This window comes from Elaeis guineensis, chromosome 11, assembly GCF_000442705.2.
Source record: "Elaeis guineensis isolate ETL-2024a chromosome 11, EG11, whole genome shotgun sequence".
Taxonomy (NCBI): domain Eukaryota; kingdom Viridiplantae; phylum Streptophyta; class Magnoliopsida; order Arecales; family Arecaceae; genus Elaeis; species Elaeis guineensis.
The window spans coordinates 114027263-114046899 of record NC_026003.2 but is presented as its reverse complement, the minus strand read 5'-3'; the positions used below and the strand labels follow the sequence as shown (position 1 = coordinate 114046899).

At 37.2% G+C, this 19637-nt stretch overlaps 1 protein-coding gene across 1 annotated transcript; it reads right to left on the bottom strand.

Annotated features, from left to right (window-relative positions):
• Window positions 1–2391: 2391 nt before the first annotated feature.
• Window positions 2392–6783, bottom strand: LOC105054067 (probable aquaporin NIP5-1). The gene is made up of 4 exons (XM_010935461.4): window positions 5881–6783; window positions 3218–3637; window positions 3079–3140; window positions 2392–2964 (listed from the first exon to the last, which is right to left on the bottom strand). Exons 1-4 carry the CDS (start codon window positions 6103–6105, stop codon window positions 2769–2771), a joined length of 903 nt encoding a protein of 300 aa, XP_010933763.3. The 5' UTR covers window positions 6106–6783; the 3' UTR covers window positions 2392–2768.
• Between the last annotated feature and the right edge of the window lie 12854 nt (window positions 6784–19637).

Here is a 19637-nt window from a genome sequence, read left to right as displayed (position 1 = left end):
ATCTAACAATTATCTAAGTCGGCAATGCCAGGCCAAATTTTTATTGAATGTTGGCTTGTGGCCACAATCTTGCCTAGCCTAGCTTTCTTTTTTTTTTTACTAAAACAAAATGGGAGTTGGAGGGGGGTGACCCAACACATCTACCTCCCTGGACATGACCATAAGGCCCTAATCCCTATTAAAGAATGTTTGATTCAGAGTCGAGTTTGGATGAATAGGCGGTCTCCTTCCCATCATATGGGTGAATCCAACGGGTTAGTACGTCACTCCAATATCATTGAGAGCCAACGGATCAGATATCATTTTCAGACATTGTGTCCAGACCATCAGAATACGTTCTATTCGACAGTCATTCTCATTCTGATATTTAATCACCGTCCGGTATCCGCTGTGACTCAAACTCAGATCTACATGGCCTAGCCTAGCTAACAGCTGGGTCTACGTAGGATTCTTGTTGTGATTGGTAGATCTATAGGATGGGCAAGATTTTTAAATAGTAGAAATTATCTATCCGAGATGGTAGAATTGTGAGGATCCATATTGCCGTATTTTAGTCTCATATCGACTATGTGATGGATAGAACTAGATATTTATATAGAACTAAGAAACTCAAATAATAACTTCAAAGTATCTTTTTGAAGTGAAGTTGTTGTGATGATGATATTAAAGCATATTTGATTTATAACTTATATAGGCTAGGGGCCATGGGAGCACATGCCCATTTGAGCAGATCATGAGTGGATCATAGTATTTGTGATTGGATTTATGATATTTATGATAGGATTTGAATGAATTTGGACTCTTACTACGGTGAAGAGATCAACAATTTAATGGAAAAATATGAGAGGATTCGTGCGAATATGAATTTAGTCTCACATTGTCTATACAATGGATAGATTCTCAATATTTATATAGGATTTAGGAATCCAAAGAATATATTTAAATTATTTTTTTTTGGATGAAATCTTAGATTATGATAAAAACATTACAAGAAGGAATATGAATGTACATCCACGGAAGTCATCATATTGCCGGTGCATTAAAAATGTCAATTCTCTCTTGAGATTATAGTTATTCCATTTATCGACTAGCCTATGCCTTTCAAAGCTCAAGACAAATAAAATTTTCACTCAAGTAGCTGATAAAGCTTTTAGCAGTATAGCACAATTTATCAAACTAAAACGTTTTCACTAAAATCTCAAATTATGCATGTGTTAAATCTTAAATATCTATGAATGAAAGAATGTGCACCATACCACTTTATTAATGTTCTCATGCACTGATGTATTAAGGCCATCACAGCATAGTAGCCTTTTTGCATTTTAAAAGATGCTTGATTGGAAGAAGTGGGGATCTGAAATCGAAATGAAAATGGGTAACTCCCATTCCAACTATTTGGTTGGGAAGAGTTTCGTTTCGATTTCAATTCGGAATTGAAATGGGAATGGCTCAATCTATATAGAACTTAAGGGATGCTTGGTTCGCTATCAAAATTGGAATAGTTTGGAATCGGAATCGAAATGGTTAAATTCTTCGAGTTCGTAATCGAAATCGGAATTGAAATAAAATTTTGAATCCATAAATGAGAGTAAGGATTTGATAATTCTGATTTTAGATCATTCTATTTCTGATTTCGATTTCGATTTCGATTGTGAAACAAATATCCCCTAGTTCCTTACCTTTTATCTTTGGCTCCTCTCTTTCTAATAGCATCAATAATGGAATTTGACTATAGCTCGATAATTTACCCATAATCAATTGGATCGGGACTCCGCATTTTTATGTGGTTGTAAATTCATATCGGCCGGGGTCGATCATGTTAGATGTGATGGTCATTAGAGTGTGTCATGGTCCCATTTCGCTCCTCCAGAATGAAAGAGTCTGGCATAAGTCCCAGTTGGAAATGCTCAAAAAATTGAAAAACTATTAGAAAAATGCAACGGAAAAGTTCACTATTGATTGTACCCTCGCCTCCAACTGTTATTATTCTATTCATTAATGGCCTGAAAGTACCCTGAGGATGTCACTTTTACTTTAATCTCAATATTCTATTCGATTTATTCATGACCGTACACCAGGAAAAACAGGCAGTCAGAACCAAAGGCAATCAAAAGACATCGGACGGTGTGAAATTTGCCATTGTTGCTGCTCGCTGCGTTGTGGTTCCCTAGCACTCTATCGTGTAATCTTCCTCCCAAAAAGCGAAGGCTATTAGTAACACAACTTGACCTCCAATGAACGAATCAAATGAAACACAACAAATCGACAGATCACAAGGCTTTTATTTATGCAGCTTCGTTAGATTGTAATTTTGTTTTTGTGGCTTGCCTTCCTCGATGTACCAACAAAAAAAAAAAAAACCATGATATCCAACAATATATATATATATATCTTATCAAAACAGGTTTACAGACATATCACAAGATATAGATCACACTCACTTTATTCCAAAAGCCAATGACTCCTCACAACCACGCAATATATGGACCACTGACAGACCGAACCTCCCCCATCCACCCACCCCATGAGGTTCGCCCCGCCTCGCACTCTCAACACTAAGAGACAGCTAGCTCCACATCAGCCACAGCGCATCCACTCTCCACGTCAGCACGTTGACATTCCCCTGGACCTTGACCTTTTGCTAATAACCACGTCAATTTCTTCTCTCTCTCACATAGTTATAATCACACACTACTTGTCACCACTCACAAAGCCACAACTCCCAATCACACGAACCAAATAGAGCAGTAGTAGGCATGGCAGAGACTCTAGCGGCGGAAGCTTCTCGGCGTGCGAGGTGTCACCCCGTCCTCGTCCGTGAGCTTGACGAGGGTGTAGGTGGCAGCCCCGGCGATGGCCCCCGCAGTGGGTGCCACCAAATATATCCATATCTGCTTGTAGTTCCCGGCGGCCAACGCCGGCCCCAGCGTCCTCACCGGGTTCATCGACCCACCGCTCGACGGCCTGCCCAAAACAAACACTTGGTCGCAAATTAGATACAAGATTTTTAGCTACTGCACACCACCTTCATTGAGAAAACTAATGAAATAAGCTATATATAAAGATACTGTTTCTTACCCGGCCACAAGGATGTTAAGCATAACCGTAGCCCCAACTGCTATACCGGCCAATTCTCCCACCTAAGAAGTAAATAAAGGAAAAAAAAGAGAGATAAGGGATTGGAAGGAGTGGGAGAAGCTGCCGGGAATTGGATTACCGCTCGAGTATCTGTAGCAACGGCGGTGACGACGAACAAGAGATTGAAGGTGATGCAGAACTCGAGGAAGAAGGCCTGGGCGGTGGTGACCGAAGGGATGGTGACGCCGCCGGAGAGGAAGGGATGGAAGATGGCTTTGAGTGCGAAGGAAGCACAGATGGATGCGGAGACTTGGGCGAAGATGTAGGCGGGGACTTGGACCCAGGGGAAGTGGCGGAGGCATGCGAAGGCGATGGTGAGGGAGGGGTTAAGGTGGGCGCCGGAGATGTGGCCGGTGGAGAGGATCACGATCATGACGGCGAGGCCGGCGCAGGCGGCATTGCCGATGAGTGTCTCGGCTCCATTGTACTTTTGGTTCACGATGGGAGCCGCGGTGGCACCAAATATCAGTATGAAGGTGCCCACGAACTCTGCTCCAAGCTGCCAGTATTGTCATCAAATGGACGCTTCATATAATTCCATCATATCCACAAGCTATAATATTGGGCAAAAAAAAAGGTTTCGAAGATAGGCTCATAATTTTCTCCCATCCAATTCCATAAATTGTCGATAATAAAATTAGAGTGCAGCTTAATAAATCATCTATTTCAAATAATGGAGAAGAGCTTCGTCTCATGTGGAGGAGAGGGTGGCAGTCACTTGGTTATGGTGCAAGTTGATTACAGACCACATAAATGTAATAAATATAAAATTTTATGATTTGAAATATATGAAGAAATAGAATAAAGTTTTGACGAGTTCATCTTTTTCCTATTAAGAACCGAACGAAAGAAATGCTATTTTGGAGTTGAGCACAAACTGGTTCGACCAATAAAACTCGTGTGACTTTCGGAAACATTGCTTCGTCTACAGGGAGCAGGCCATGGTCCACATGAAAATAATTGAAGGGGCCCTACTTTGGCAGCTACTGAAAAGGTTGAGTAGACTTTGTTCGACTGCAATCATGCATTTAAATATGAGCCGCGGATGGGTACCTCCACCCTAGCCAATGGCCGTAGTTGATTTTTCATCAATCAAACTGGTCTTTAACAAGCTCTGTGGTCTGATCCTAAGCTTGTAGAACCATTTATCAGGTGTTTGGATACAAATTTATTTAGATTAAATGAAACATCAACAGGTTTATATTCTACGGTTCTAAAATCTCATTCAAAAAGATTAGCTAGAAGATATTATTTAAATTATTTGACTCTACATAGATATTTGGAATCTACTGGTTGCATAGTCAATGTGAAACTAAACATGTATCGATACAAATTCTCGTATATTCTATCTTTATGTGAGACTAAATATATGACTATCTACGTTCTCATATGCTCTTTCTATATACGGGACTAAATATATGCTTACCTCAATCCTCACAAGTAATACGTGTTTACTAAAGCTATTGCTACATGGTCATGTACATAAATCCAACCGAACAAAATGCTTGTCAGTGCCCCCTCAAACGTGGCCGGTAGAAGTATGAGAGGAGGCCAGAGTATCAGTACTTCTTTGCCCCAAAAAAACGAGCACCACTCCTTAGAACCACCGTGTCAAGCCAATACTTGGCACTTCAATGAACGATCCCTGGTCTGGTCATCGTTGATTGGACCAGACGTTAGGTTACTCAGATCATAGCTTACAGAATTCTCTTCCAACTTTTGTCAGAAAAGACGTATGTCACCCTGAAACCGTTCTGTAGGATCCTTTTTACTAGAGAAATCTGATCTCCATTTCAAATAGCAGGCAGAAGGTGAGTCCTTCGCTTGGAAAAGCAATATGTCTCCAAATTTCAATCTAGAATTTTATTCGTCCAAAACCAACCATATAGAAGAGATGAATCATTTATTGTGAACAACATGGTTCTCAATAGATGAAAAGTTAAGGAGAGTGTTTTCAAAAAAAAAAGAAAAAAATAAAAGGGAATTATGGAATTTAACAAGTAATGACAGCTATTTTATAAGATTAGAGAAGATAGAATTCCTTGATCAACAGAAAATTAAAGGCTTGGAAAGATTATGAGCATCTTTTGAATTATTGTGATGCCTGAACATCTCCGGATCTCTTCTGTTCAGATATTTATTAATTTGTTTGGCATTATTAAACATCCGATAGCCAGAGAAGGCAATAAAGAAGGATGGATGGAAGCCTAGCCAAGACCCCCTTCACCACTTCATCTCATTCCTTTGGTCGAAGCCATGACGAGTGATGACCCATTCCTACCTGTTAAGCCAATCAGTCTTACTTGGATGTTAAGCCTTTAGCTCTCCTGCCTCATCATGCGCTTACAACGCTCCTTGCCCACATTTCTACCAAAAAAAAAACGATCCTAGCCCACACCTTAATGACGCATACTAGGACAAGGGACATGCCATAGATGCTGTCATGATTCCATGGCATGACTTGACCCCATGCCATGGAAAGAAAGAAAAGCCAAAATCGATGATGAACACGAACCAAAATTTTATGTCGAAATGCTTCCACTGCACTTTGATGGCACTTGGTTTGTTTTGAGATTCATGCCCCACAAGCCATAGGTTTCATGCACATATCATGCACTAATTTTAAGATGGGCTACATTAATTGATTTATTTATTTATAACTGCTAAGGTATATAAAATAAAGTATACGCTGAGATGCGAGAGGAAGGCTGTGTAATTAATATTTTGACGACGCATGCATACCTTGCGGGTGAGGGAGACGTCGGGCTTGGGGATCTCGGTGAAGCACGTGGGAGGGGAGGCCCAGGAGTAGGAGCTCACCGGCAGGCACCTGTTGCACCGCGGCATCGAGTTCCTATCGTAGGACAGCGAGTCGACTCGGAGCGACGAGAAGAGTGGCGCCCCCGGCGTGCCCGGCGTCGGTGGTGCCGACACGTTCGGTGTTCCGTTCTCGGTCTCCGGCATCATCCAAAGCTATACCAAATGACCTTTTTTTCTTCTTTTTTTTTTTCTTTTTTTTTTTTTTTTTGTTTTGAAGGGGATGTGCTAAGAAGGGAACTTATTACATGATTTGTTGTTTTTTATAAAGGTATGGCTATGAGAATGGTAGAGTTGTAGCCAGGATTGATAACAATATAAGCTGGCTCCTTTTCAAGGATGCATGAGAAATAAAGCCAAAAGATTCTTCTTCTTCTTCTTCTTCTTTTTTTTTTAAAGCTCTCTCCAAGTGTGTTGATGGAAGCAAGGAGGCAAAAATTACATGATCTGAAGGTTTTTATGAATGTGTCTCTAAGGAATAAGGAGAGAGAAGAGAGCCAGCCTAACAAAGAGTACAAGTGAGAGTTGCTTGTTTTATGGATAATAGCTTGGGGTGAAGAATGAGGATTTGTCAAGGAATGAGAGGAAAGATATATAGCCAAGTTTGAGGAAACCAAAATCTCGAAATGGGAGGATTTAGAAGAACAGATGTTCACATAGAAGGACACTCAAACCTGACATTCAGGTGCTCTTGCCTCTTGAATCTTGCAATAGAAATTGGGAAGGAGATAGTGTTAGAAAGAGAGAGAGAGAGAGGTTACAGGCCTTGGAGGAGAAAGAGTGCGAATATAGGGAGATGGTCTGGGGTGGAGGGAGGGGAGGGGCTGGATGCCTTTCATTTACTCACAGCTTATAACAACGAAGCATCCCTCAAATAATTTATTAGACAGTCAAAGGTAAGGAACTTACGGTAGTACCCTTGGTTTATTATTGAACTACTTTAAGGAAACCTCGGTGTAGAAGTTAGATTGCCCCCGTATCTTCAAATCTCTCCCTCATTAAAAGTAAACTAGTATTATACTTGTCCCATTGTGGATCTGTACAAACCTCCAGAAAACGAGGTAAGACAGTAGCATGGCTATTGTACTTCTTAATTTGGACATATACTTTAAAAATGAATCTGGAAAATGCTTGCCAAACTAAAACTTTTTAAAAAAAGTATCTGAGAACTCCAAATGGCCTGCTTTGAGTAAGAAGCTTTGTTGCGTGTGCCATCTATACCTCAGGATGGATACTGTTGTTCAAATCTTCGGCGTCTTGGAGAATCTTCAAATAGCTTTACCAAAAAAAAAAGCATAGTTGATGAGCATGGTCCAAATGCAAGGCATATTATGCCTTTTATGTCATGCCAATTAATAATGTTGGGAGCACAGTTGTGGGTGACATGATAAACAACAACATACTTTCTGCATTTTATGTGCTTAATAAAATGTTGAGGGGTATTTGTATTCTTGGACTGAATGGATGATGCACAAAAAAATGTGAACACTGATGGGTGAAATCGTGTTACGTGGCTAGCCCAACAAATGAGTAAGTGTTGCACCTCTCCACCAAAAGGTGGTAGCATAATGTTTTCACTAGACCTCTTAATAGGTTATTTTTGACCGTAACCCTTGGAATTAGTAGGAGTTTTCATCCAACTGCAAACAATCGCTATCCAACAATCACCTAAGTTATAATTGGATCAGACAAATTTTTCGGTCAATGCAACTTGGCAGTAACCTAAATCAAAATAGTTTATATATTATATACTAAATGCAAATTATCTATATAATTTTAAAATTAAAATTTATATTTTAAGTTTAGAATTGTTTCATCACTACAGTAAAAAGCATGATTAGCGACTATTTTTTGCCGACGTTTTTGAAAACGTCGGCAGGTTGTGCTGACATGCCGACGCTTTTAAAAAGCGTCGTGGATCAACGACGCTTAAAAACGTCGTAAAATTTCATCATTCGATGCTTTTAGCAAAAACGTCGTTAAATAAAAAAAATGACGACGTTTTTTTGCGTCATTATTTAACGACGCTAAAAAGCGTTGTTAGGTTCGATTAATACCCCCATCCTCCCGTGCCCTAATCTATCTACCGCCGTCCCCTCCCACCCATTCCTCCAATATCTCCGCCGACCCCATCTCCGCCACCGAATCTCTACAGCCGGCCCCGCACCCGCCATCCACGCCGCACTGCCGTCCGCTGCTCCCCTCTACTGTCGCGTCCGTCCACGCTGCACCCGCGCCATCCACGTCGTCCGCCTTCCTCGAAGCCACCCCACCGGCCCTCCTCCCCTCCCCCCTCCCGACGGCCGTCTTCGTAGGCCTAAAAGACCCCCCCGGTTCGATCTCGAGCTCGATTTGCCCTCTTCTTCGCCTCCTAATCCCAAGCTCTAAGTTACGATAATATGATTAATTTTCCACACCCTCATAACCTCTTTGGATGTTTGATCAGCACCCTCTTGCATTTTCTTTTGCACACATTAACCAGAAATATACTTGATTTCTTGATTTTCTCGGTTTACATTTGGTCACAGTTATGTCTGAGTTATATTCATTCTAAATAAGTTACACTTGTGAAACAAAGATTGAGATTATTCTCTCTCTCTTCTTAATCAAAACATTTTAAGTATATATATGTTGGCATTTTTTCAATACCAAAAATACATTCCCAAGCGACAGAAATATTTTAGGAGACATAGCAGAAGACGGGCCTAAGAAGATATCATGCACTTAGAGCATAAATGAGATGGCCTTCTTATATTACTTCTAGCTAATTTTGTTAGGGTAGATTGAGCTGTATGACAAATAGCTATATTTTTTATACCATTTCGTATGAGGAATTGTGTACCATTATATAGGTAGGAATGTCATTGGAGATGGTGTCTTAATTGATTCTGAAATGAGGTGCTATAAATATTTATTTTTCCTTAATATTGCAAATAATGCTAATTAAATTCAAAGCAGAAACAATAGAGAACTAAATTTAAGGGCAAAATATATGTTTTCCTTGCACGTTGTATTTTTTACAAGGCTATCAACCTTGTATTTTTTTTTCACAAGTATTCCACAAATATATTTTATTTCCTATAAATACTCCTTTCAGCTCTGTCTTTTTTTTGAATTGGTATTATCATGAACTGAATTGAATTGGTATTATCATGCAATTATATGATTAATTTTCTGACTTACGCATTTATTAATGTATATGCTTTTGTACTTTTAAATATTAAATTATCATATTTTGGTACGGCATACCCATGCTTAATCCACAAGGAAGTGCATTACAAAACAGAACCATATGATTCCTTTGAATCAGAACAAATGGGTAAAGAAGAAGAGGAGGAGGGAGAGGGAAGAAGCTGAGAGAAAATTGAGATTTAATGAACATACATTGGCTATTAGCTGAGGTGACATGAGGGTGGAGCAAAGAAGAATGGGTGTCATGAGGAAGTAGCAAGGATAGGGCTCAAGCAGAGTCAAAGAAAGGATACATGGAGTGATGTCCGTTGGTTCTAGAAAGCTAGAAGAGAATAAAAAAAGATATCCTTCTAGAGGTGCAAGATATTTCTATAATAGTGTTCCTGATCTAATACCCATTTTAACAATGCAAGACTAGGTGTGTTTCTGCATAGGCTGGGAAGTGAGAAAGAATTTTCTCCAAAGCAAAGCTCTATGGTTGAAAAAGTCAGCAACTAGCCCATGCTTCTTCTGACTTAGACTATAGAGCCAAGGAAATGAGAATCTAATCTGTAATGGTGCATCACATAACTAATTATTTTTTTAAAAAATAAATAATTATTTTTTCAAAGAATACGTTGTTCCTCATCGTATTCCAATGTTCATTGTTGATTAAAGCAATAAGCTATCGTATCGACAGTGCTTAATAAAATCAAAAAAAATGAGAAAAGAAAAACAATGAGGAACACTAACTATTTTTTTATGTAGCTCACCTTTATCATATGATCCTTGATATTATTTTAATGCCATTTTAAAAATATTAGAAAATATTGCTGTGCCCCACATTCATGATAAATTTTCATATATTAGTTTGTAGCTCATCTTCATTATATAATTCATGATATTATTGTAGTGATATTTTTAAAAAATATCGAGAAATAATGTACATATTCTATTACATTGCATAGAATCATAGACCCGTCTTTTGATTAATGTACATATTCTATTGTATCCGTACATTTATTTATTTTTGTATGGATAAAAGAATTATGTACATTGGTCAATTGATTGTCCAGTATGGACAGTTTGAAAAATATGAGTAATTCTATAGGTCATTACAATAATTAAATAGTATGCTGAGGGTTCGAAAAAAATTTCGGACGGTATTTTTTTTTGTTCCCCTATACGGGAGAACTAAGAAAAAATACTGTCAAAATTTTTTGCGGCTCTTGTTGCATATCATTTGATTACTGTAATTGACCTATAGAATTAATGTATTTTCTGAATGGGATAGGACCTTCTTTACCTATTGGTTGATGATAGCTGTTATTTTTTTTGAATTTTATGAAATGACTGATATTTTTTACTCATTGCATTAATATAGATTGTATAATTTTTTTTATTTTTAGATAAGTTGCAAGTTCGATCATTTTTATCCTACAATGGACAAAAGTTGGATAAATAAACCAAAGAATAGTAAAGAATATTTAGATGGAGTTCATGACTTCATTAAATTTGGTATGGAGAAAAGTAGTTTGAATGAAAAGATTTTATGTTCATGTCGAAAATGTGTAAATAGTTCTTCTTTAGATCCACAAATTGTTGAAGAATATTTGGTATGGAATGATTTTTTAAGAGGTTATACCAACTGGATTTTTCATGGAGAATCTATGTTGCCATCATCATGTAACCAACCCTTGACTCATTTTGGATCCACTAGCCTACAAGATAATTCTGCAAGAGATGATAATATAAGAGGTTTGATCACAGATGCTTTTGGACTTGGTGTTCAAAATTTAGGAGAATCCAGTAGTATACAAGAAACAGTTGGGATGTTTGATGGATGTACGCATACAGAACGTATGCATGTTGAGGAGCCTATACATACATCTAATGATGAGACAGCTCGTTATCACACCTTAATGAAAGATGCAGATGAAGAATTACATCTGGGTTGTACGAAATTTTTTAAGATTTCTTTTCTTGTACATTTATTTCATTTAAAAATTTGAATGAATGGTCTGGGAAGAGTTTTACCATGCTGCTCAAGTTATTAAATGATGCATTTTCAGAAAGCACTCGTTTACCACCATCGTATTATGAAGCCAAAAAAGTAGTAAAAAATTGGATCTTAGATACGAAAAGATTCATAGTTGTTCAAAAGATTGTATGTTATATCGGGGTGAAAATGCTAATCAAGAGTCATGCAATGTATGTGGATCTTCAAGATGGATAACACAAAAAGAAGATCGAGACGATGTACTGAATGAATTGGATGCAACGCGGAGTAAAAAGAAACCGGTCAAGGGATTGCGTTACTTTCCTCTTATACCTAAATTGAAAAAGATTTATGCATCATCAAAAACAGCTTCATCAATGAGATGGCATGATGAAGGACGTACAAAGGATGGAATGTTGAGACATCCAGCAGATAGTCTTCAATGGAAAGCATTTGATGATAGGCATTATGATTTTGCCTCTTATGTTCGCAGTGTTAGGTTTGGCGTAGCTTCTGATGGCTTCAATCCATTTCGGATCCTGAGTTCTACCTACAGCACTTGGTCAGTCATTTTGATACCTTACAATTTGCCACCGTGGATGTGCATGAAACAATCATCACTTATCTTGTCAATGGTTATTCCAGGAGATAAGGGTCCAGGCAATAATATTGATATTTTTCTACAGCCTTTAATAGAGAAATTGAAACAGTTGTGGGAGGGTGTTGATGCATTTGATGCTTCCAACGGCCAAACATTTAAACTACGGGCAGCTTTGTTATGGACTATTAATGATTTTCCAGCATATGCCAATTTATCTGGCTGGAGTACAAAGGGATGGGTCGTATGTCCTTGTTGTGGAGATTCAACACATTCAATTTGGTTAAAACATGGAGGTAAATTTTGTTACATGGGACATCGTCGATGGTTGGAAGTAAATCATCCGTTTCGATTTCAGAAAGATTTGTTTGATGGTACAATAGAATTGAGATGTGCCCCTATTCCACCTTCTGGAACTGATGTTCATAGACAAATGGATGGCATCAATTACAGCTATGGTAAGTATTTAAAGTCCTCTAAAAAAAGAGGAAGGAATGATGTTGAAAGCTCAATGCATGAAGGGTTACCAGAGGAAGTCAATATCAGTACTATAGATGCAAAGGTGTTTCAAGATCCAGACAATTATTTCGAGGATGAAAATGAGGAAAACATACAGATAGCATCTACACAACAGCCCAGTAAACATTTATGAAAAAAATGAAGTATCTTTTTTGACTTATCTTATTAGAAACATAATCTTATTCGGCACAATCTTGATGTCATGCATATAAAGAAGAATGTTTGCAATAATTTACTTGGAACATTTTTAAACCTTAATGGAAAGAGCAAAGATAATATGAAGGCGCGTCTTGATTTAAAAGAAATGGATATCCGATAGGAACTTCATCCTAAATTGCTTGCTAATGATAGAATTTATGTGCCTCCTGCACATTACACAATGTCTGCTCGAAAAAGGATAATTTTTTGGGAGTTTTGAAAAGTATCAAGGTACCTGATGGATATGCATCAAATATTTCACGATGTGTGCATCTAAAGGATCGAAAACTTTCAAATCATAAAAGTCATGATGGTCACATATTGATGCAAGATATTTTTTCAATAACTTTAAGATCGTCATTGCCGAAATAAGTTGTTGCAATTGTACTTCGATTATCGTCATTCTTTAAGGCATTATGTTCAAAAGTTATTGATCCTCGGGAACTTGATCAGTTAGAATCCGATATTGCAATTACACTTTGCTAAATGAAAAAGATTTTTTCTCCTGAATTTTTCACTATTATGGTACATCTGCTCATTCACCTAGCTTCAGAAGTTAAAGTTGGTGGACCGGTACATTATAGATGAATGTATCCTATTGAGAGGTATTATTGCAAACCTTAAGTCTTTTGATAATTTTATTAGAAACAACAGCATACTGATATTTTAATAAATATTTAATTCTTGAAGGTATCTTATGCATCTTAAAGATTATGTGCGAAATAGAGCTTATCCCGAAGGCTCGATTGCTGAAGCATATATTGCGGATGAATGTTTGACATTTTGTTCAAGATATCTTCTAGGTGTAGAGACTATTTTTAGTCGACCTCAATGGCATAATGACTTTGTGGAGAATGCAGAACTGTATAAGTTCTTAACTGCTGAAAAATTCTTAGGAAGAGCTGAAAGTATTGTACTTGATCAAAAATCTTTAGCACAAGCACATCGTTATGTGTTACTTCATAGTGACATAATATCTGACCATCACAGGTTAGTATATTTAAGGCATGACATCAAGATTTAAATTTTATATTAGATATAATGTTCTAATTGATATATTTATATTTTATGCAGTGAATTTTTAATTTATCAGAGACGAGCCAATCATAACATTCGTCATAATGCAAGGATTGAACAGCGATGGTTGGTCGAGTTATTCCCTATGTGACTTTCGAATCAGATATGATTTATATTTAATTATGAGATATATTAATTTTTGATACATATTTAATATCAGATAACTCAACAGCACTTCGTCATATCATTTTTTTTTAGGTATCAAAGATGATGGAGACAAATAATTCAAATGAACTAATAGCTCTTGCTCGAGGACCTAACAAGATTGTGAATAGATATAACGGTTTCATAATTAATGGCTTTAAATTTCATACTAGAGAATGGGAGAAATTTAGAAAAATACAGAATAGCGGTGTTATGGTGGAAGCAGACGGAAAATTCTATTATGGTGCACTTAAAAATATCTATGAGTTGGATTATTATGAAAAATTTAAAGTAGTATTGTTTAGATGTGATTGGATAGACATAAACTCACCAAGGGGTTTGAAACAAGATGCAAATGGATTTACACTTGTAAATTTTTCAAGGTTGATACATACTGGTGTGTTATTGAAGGATGATCCATTCATTTTTTCATCTCAAGCTCGTCAAGTATTTTATGTACAAGATGCAAAAGATAAAGATTGGTTTACTGTTATCAAAATAAAACCTAGAGACTTATATGATATGGGAAACCAAGTGGAGGATGATGACGATAACACTTATACACAATGTATGCCCTACAATTTTGTGCCAGCAGATGATTTAAATGCTACGACGACGTTGGTTAGGACAGAATTTGAAGGAAACACTATTGCTTGATTGTTACTGGTAATAATTATTTATGATGTATATATTTTGCATTAATTATTGTATTATTTTACTCCATATATTAACTGATTCTACCTTTTATTTATATAAATGCTAGGTGACATTATGCGTCGTAGGGGACGATATGCTGGTGTGCAGTTTCAGTTTTCACAGACAGAGGCCGGTATATCTTCTTCAGCACAGCAGCCTGAGGCCAGTTCAGCTGCACAGCATTCCGAGCCCTATCCTTCTTCATCATCAGCACAGCATGATCCTCCTGTTCATCAATCAGATGATGAGATACACGTGCAGGGTATATATTATCTTTCATGTAATTTTATTTTTATTTTATTTTATGTATATTTATGATATAGTTATTTTTATGTATTTTTTGCAGACGGATCCGGGAGAGTACGCCCCAAACGCGGACTCACAGTAGTACGAGATGTATGGCAGATACGTGAGGGCGAGAGAATTGTTGTGGAGTGCAGTCAGCTAGGTCAGCCAATTAAGAAAGCTGCCTGTTTATTGACTTCATTTTTGGAGACTGTTGCTCGGAGGCCTCAGCTATGTCTGTTGGGCTATGCAAAATGGAATGACATGCTTCCAACGTACAAAGTTGAGCTCCTCCGAGTTATAGAGGTAATGAATTGATGTTCATACTGTATATTAATTGTTAATCACTTATATAATTTATTTCATTTAATTTTTTTTTTATAGAGCAAGTTTGTTCTCCCTCCATTCACTCATGATTTTGTAATGAAGTCTCTCAACCGCAAATGGAAAGAATATAGAGCACAATTGAAGAGGGACTATATGAGACAGGGTATGACAGAGGAGGAGGTTGCTAGGAATTGTCCTCCTGATGTAACCCCTCATCAGTGGATGGAGTTGGTTCATTATTGGTTCTCCGAGAGGGCACAGGTATATTATCTGCTCATTATCTTTTCTTTTAAATTTTTTATAAAAATATTTATTTATATTGTATATTATATATATACATATAACAAGTTTTTTACGTTATTTTACAGACTTATTCTGCTATTGGTAGAGCTGCGCGAGTAGCTCAGTCTGTTCCTCATACATCGGGGTCGAAGAGTTATGCACGACTCCGACAGGAGTTTGTATGTTCCTTAAACTTTCATAATTAACTTCTAATTTTTATGTTGAAATATTTATATAACTAATATCATTATGTATTGTGGATCATATCTGTATAATGATACTCATATATTTTTTAAAATTATTATAACTGTTTGCTTAAAATTAAAATTATTTGTGTAGGTGGATGAGCATGGGAGGGAACCCGATAAAGTGGAGTTTTATCGGATGACTCATACTCATCAGGATGGTACTTTTATTCGAGATGAGTCGAGAGATTTATATGTACGGCATTATTAATATTTTATTTTTTACAATAATTTTAATTTAATTTTGTTAGCTATTAATGTATAACTTTTGTTTTCAAAATAAATACAGGAGAGGGCTACATCTCTCATTGCGGAGCGTGATGACGAGTCCGCAGCATCTACGCAGCAGAGCCATATCGAGGCCGAGGTGTTCACAGAGTTGATGGGACCAGAGCGTTACGGCCAAGTGAGGGGTTATAGAGTAAGAGTCACCCCCACTCAGTTATCTGAGGTTAGTAGATATACGCAGCATGCTGCAGCAGATGCTCAGGATTCACGCGTCCGCAGACTCGAGGCGGAGATACAAGAGATTAGACAGAGTCGTGCCGCTGAGATGGAGGAGATGCGATAGAGCCGTGCCGAGATGCATGCCATGAGGGGACAGATTGATCGGCTTACATCTTTATTAGAGATGTATGGCCCATCTCAGGTAAACACATATTATTAAATATATATATTTATATTAATTTAATGATCTATATATTTTTATTTATAGATATGCAAATCATGCTTTTGATATGTTTCTTGTAGGCTCCTGGCACATCAGGCACCTGTCGAGACAGCGGTACGTCACGTGGAGACAGCGATGACCATCCGCCTACAGATTGACATTATTTTATTTTTATTGTATTCTTATATTTATTTATATTACTCTTGATTGTAATGGACGATTAGTACTTTATTTTTATTTATATAAAACAATATCTTTTGGTTTGGTTAAATTTGCTATTGAAATTTGCTTTTGGTATGAATGGTGGTGATTGTACAGGTTTATGTTTGAATAATTGATATAATTTTATACAGAAATGTATGTATTCTTTTTTTTATATATATAAAATCTGTATTTTTTTTCTGATAAAAAATTTAACGATGCTTATAAGCATCGTTAAAACACTATTTAACGATGCTTATAAGCGTCGCTAATGACTTAACAGCCGATGCTTCGAAAAGCATCTTGGTAGAGTGGAGGATGCGTTGTCATTAACGATGCTAAAAAGTACCGTTAAAATTTAATTTTACGATGCTTTAAAGCGTCGTTAGAAAATTACGATGCTTTTAAAAAGCGTCGGCGCTTTTCGTCTCCACTCTTACATAGGCGATGCTTTCGCGACGTTTTTTGAAGCATCGTAAACCTTATTGACGGCGCTTATTAACATCGTAAAATACCTTTTATAGCATCGCCTTTTACCATTTTCACTGTAGTGCATGTTAAATCAATGCCTCTTGTAGTACCTTATAACAAAATTTTTTACTTGAACTTCTATGCACAATGTTGGGGTTGATCCTCATCGTCTGGCAGACTATCTCTTCTCCTCGTCTCTCTACCAACTAAATGCACTACATTACGGATCGAGCCGATTTTGATCGACAGAATCTGACCAAATCGATCTTTTACTAACTTGGTTCAACATATAGTCAACATTTGATCGGCAATATTTGACATATAGTCGATACTTGACCGACGACATACTCGGCATCATACCGACTATCTAGATTCCGCATATCTGAGAATCGAGCGATACTTATCCGGTATGAGTATTAACTATCTATGAACGTAGAGCGTGATAGTCGCCACGAGCAGTTCAGTACTCGGTCTTAATAGCAGTTAATAAGGTAACCACCTAGTAAATGCTATAACTCCCACTTTTCAAATATTCGGAGATAAGAGTTACACAATAATGATTTTTCTCACGCTATATAAAGCAGTACGTTACAGGGACCAAATAGGTGAGATTAATTATAAGCTTTTGGGTTCTTATTTTTGATTCTCGATTGTTTTTTTTCTCTGACTAACTTAAGCATCGGAAGATCTTCGCCGAATAACTTTCGACAAAAACACTTCATTTTGTAGAATTTCTATCGTCTAGCATTTAGACGCAACAACTCGGCTTACCGTCGATCGTCTCATCAGAGATTGATAGCAACACAATATTCTGGATCATTAAATTACTTTTTATTTCTTCTGTATCCATTTATGTGGTCATTTGTAAACTATTCTTCAGTATTTTTTTCAAAAGATACAAAAGATCATTTTAGAGTCACGGCTGCCACTCCGTAGAAATTTTCTTAAAACATGTCCTTCAATTTTCTGACACTTGACAACTTGCAATACTAAGAAAGAGGATATGTTATGTAATCCCTACGACCAGGATATATGCCAACAAGAGAGCACATACCAGTTCTTCTGCTACAATTGTTTTCTTCAATGCATGTTAACAAGTAATCCATTTCTCCTATATATCAAATAACTACGACTAATCATTCTACCAGCACATAAGATAATAACAGCACACATCAAACCCTTAAGCAGCTCTCAACTCACCCTGAGACACCAACGAATCAAAAGTAAGGAACCCCAAACAGTAACCAAATGCGACCTCGCATCACTAGAAAAAAAAAAAATCCAGCTCCACCATATTGTCCTCTGTCCTTCATGCTACCATCGAAATTGATTAAAAAAAAAAAAAAAGACATGTAGAATACTCGGTCAGAATCTATTGTTCACATGTATCAATTCGACGGTCCTTTATCAGTGGAGACACAAATCAAGTCCACCTTTTCTCTATTCCATCCTTTGCACGCTCACATCATGAGACATGCCCATCTGATCATTTAGACCACCAAAGGATTTGTGGCCATTCTCTCTTGGAAGCATCTTTTAACTCATTTGTTCCAGACCGGTCATGGCTTTCCAATAAAGTTTCCTTCTGGATGTGAGGGGCAAACAGCTTTCATTCTCTTCAGGAGCCAAAAGAAAATGAAGTGAATTAGCCCCACCACCTTCTGCAGCCAAAAGTCTCTGGTTATCTTATGAACAATCATAAATTTAATCAAATTATTTGTTTATAAATTATAAACAATTATAAATTTACCGAAAGTCTCTCTACATGACCATCGGGTATCGTAAAACAGAGCATTGTATTTTGTCATATTCTGCACCCTTTTTTTTTTTTTTCCTCTTCTCAACTTTTCTAACATTCAGGCTCCGGTTCTTTTGATGATCTTTGGAGCATACGCAATTTTATCATACACCTGACATCATTAATGTACTAATACAAATTGGGCTTCTGTTTCTCTTTAGACCAAAACAAAAAATAATTCAAAATGATCTTGTCATGAAGCGCATGAGAAGACCGTTTTGTGGGTTGGCTCACCACCTACTGCGAGTCCCAACCTTTCCTAGGTGTATTTAATTCCTTTTCCCTTCTTTGCATCATTCTTCAAACCAAAGTTCCCAGAATTAGTTTAATTAACATAATCACATTGTGGAGAGTTCACTTTGTTTAGATGATAATCTTGTTATGATAATTAAAGAGCCAAAATGTCGGGATTTTGAGTTCTCTAAGCAGATTCTAGTGCTTTTTTGTCATCATGCAATCACCCAAAGCACCACTCACTCCCCTGGTGTATCCTCAGCATTGCATTTTATGATCATTAAAGTGCCAAAATGTTGGGATTTTGAGTTCCCTAAGCAGATTCTAGTGCTTTTTTGTCATCATGCAGTCACCCAAAACACCACTCACTCCCCTAGTGTATCCTCTGCATTGCATTACAAATCAATCTCTCTCTCTCTCTCTCTCTCTCTCTCTCTCACACACACACACACACACACACACACAATTTACAAATGTCTTCTTTCACTCATAGTGCACATGATTAGTTGGATTTGCTATGTTTACTTGATTCTTTTTGTCTTACCCCACCACTATATTTTTTTCCAACTACCTTGGTGCCAAAATGTTAGAGTCTTACTCAAAACGACGTGATTAGCTTAACCTAATGACAAGAATCTAACAGCTTTATGTTTACTTGATTCTTGTCTGACCACGCTATATTTTTTATCCAAGACACTTCATCTAGCATAATCTTAGTGACAAAATGTTAAGGTTTGTTCACAATGCATGTGATTAGCATAATCTAA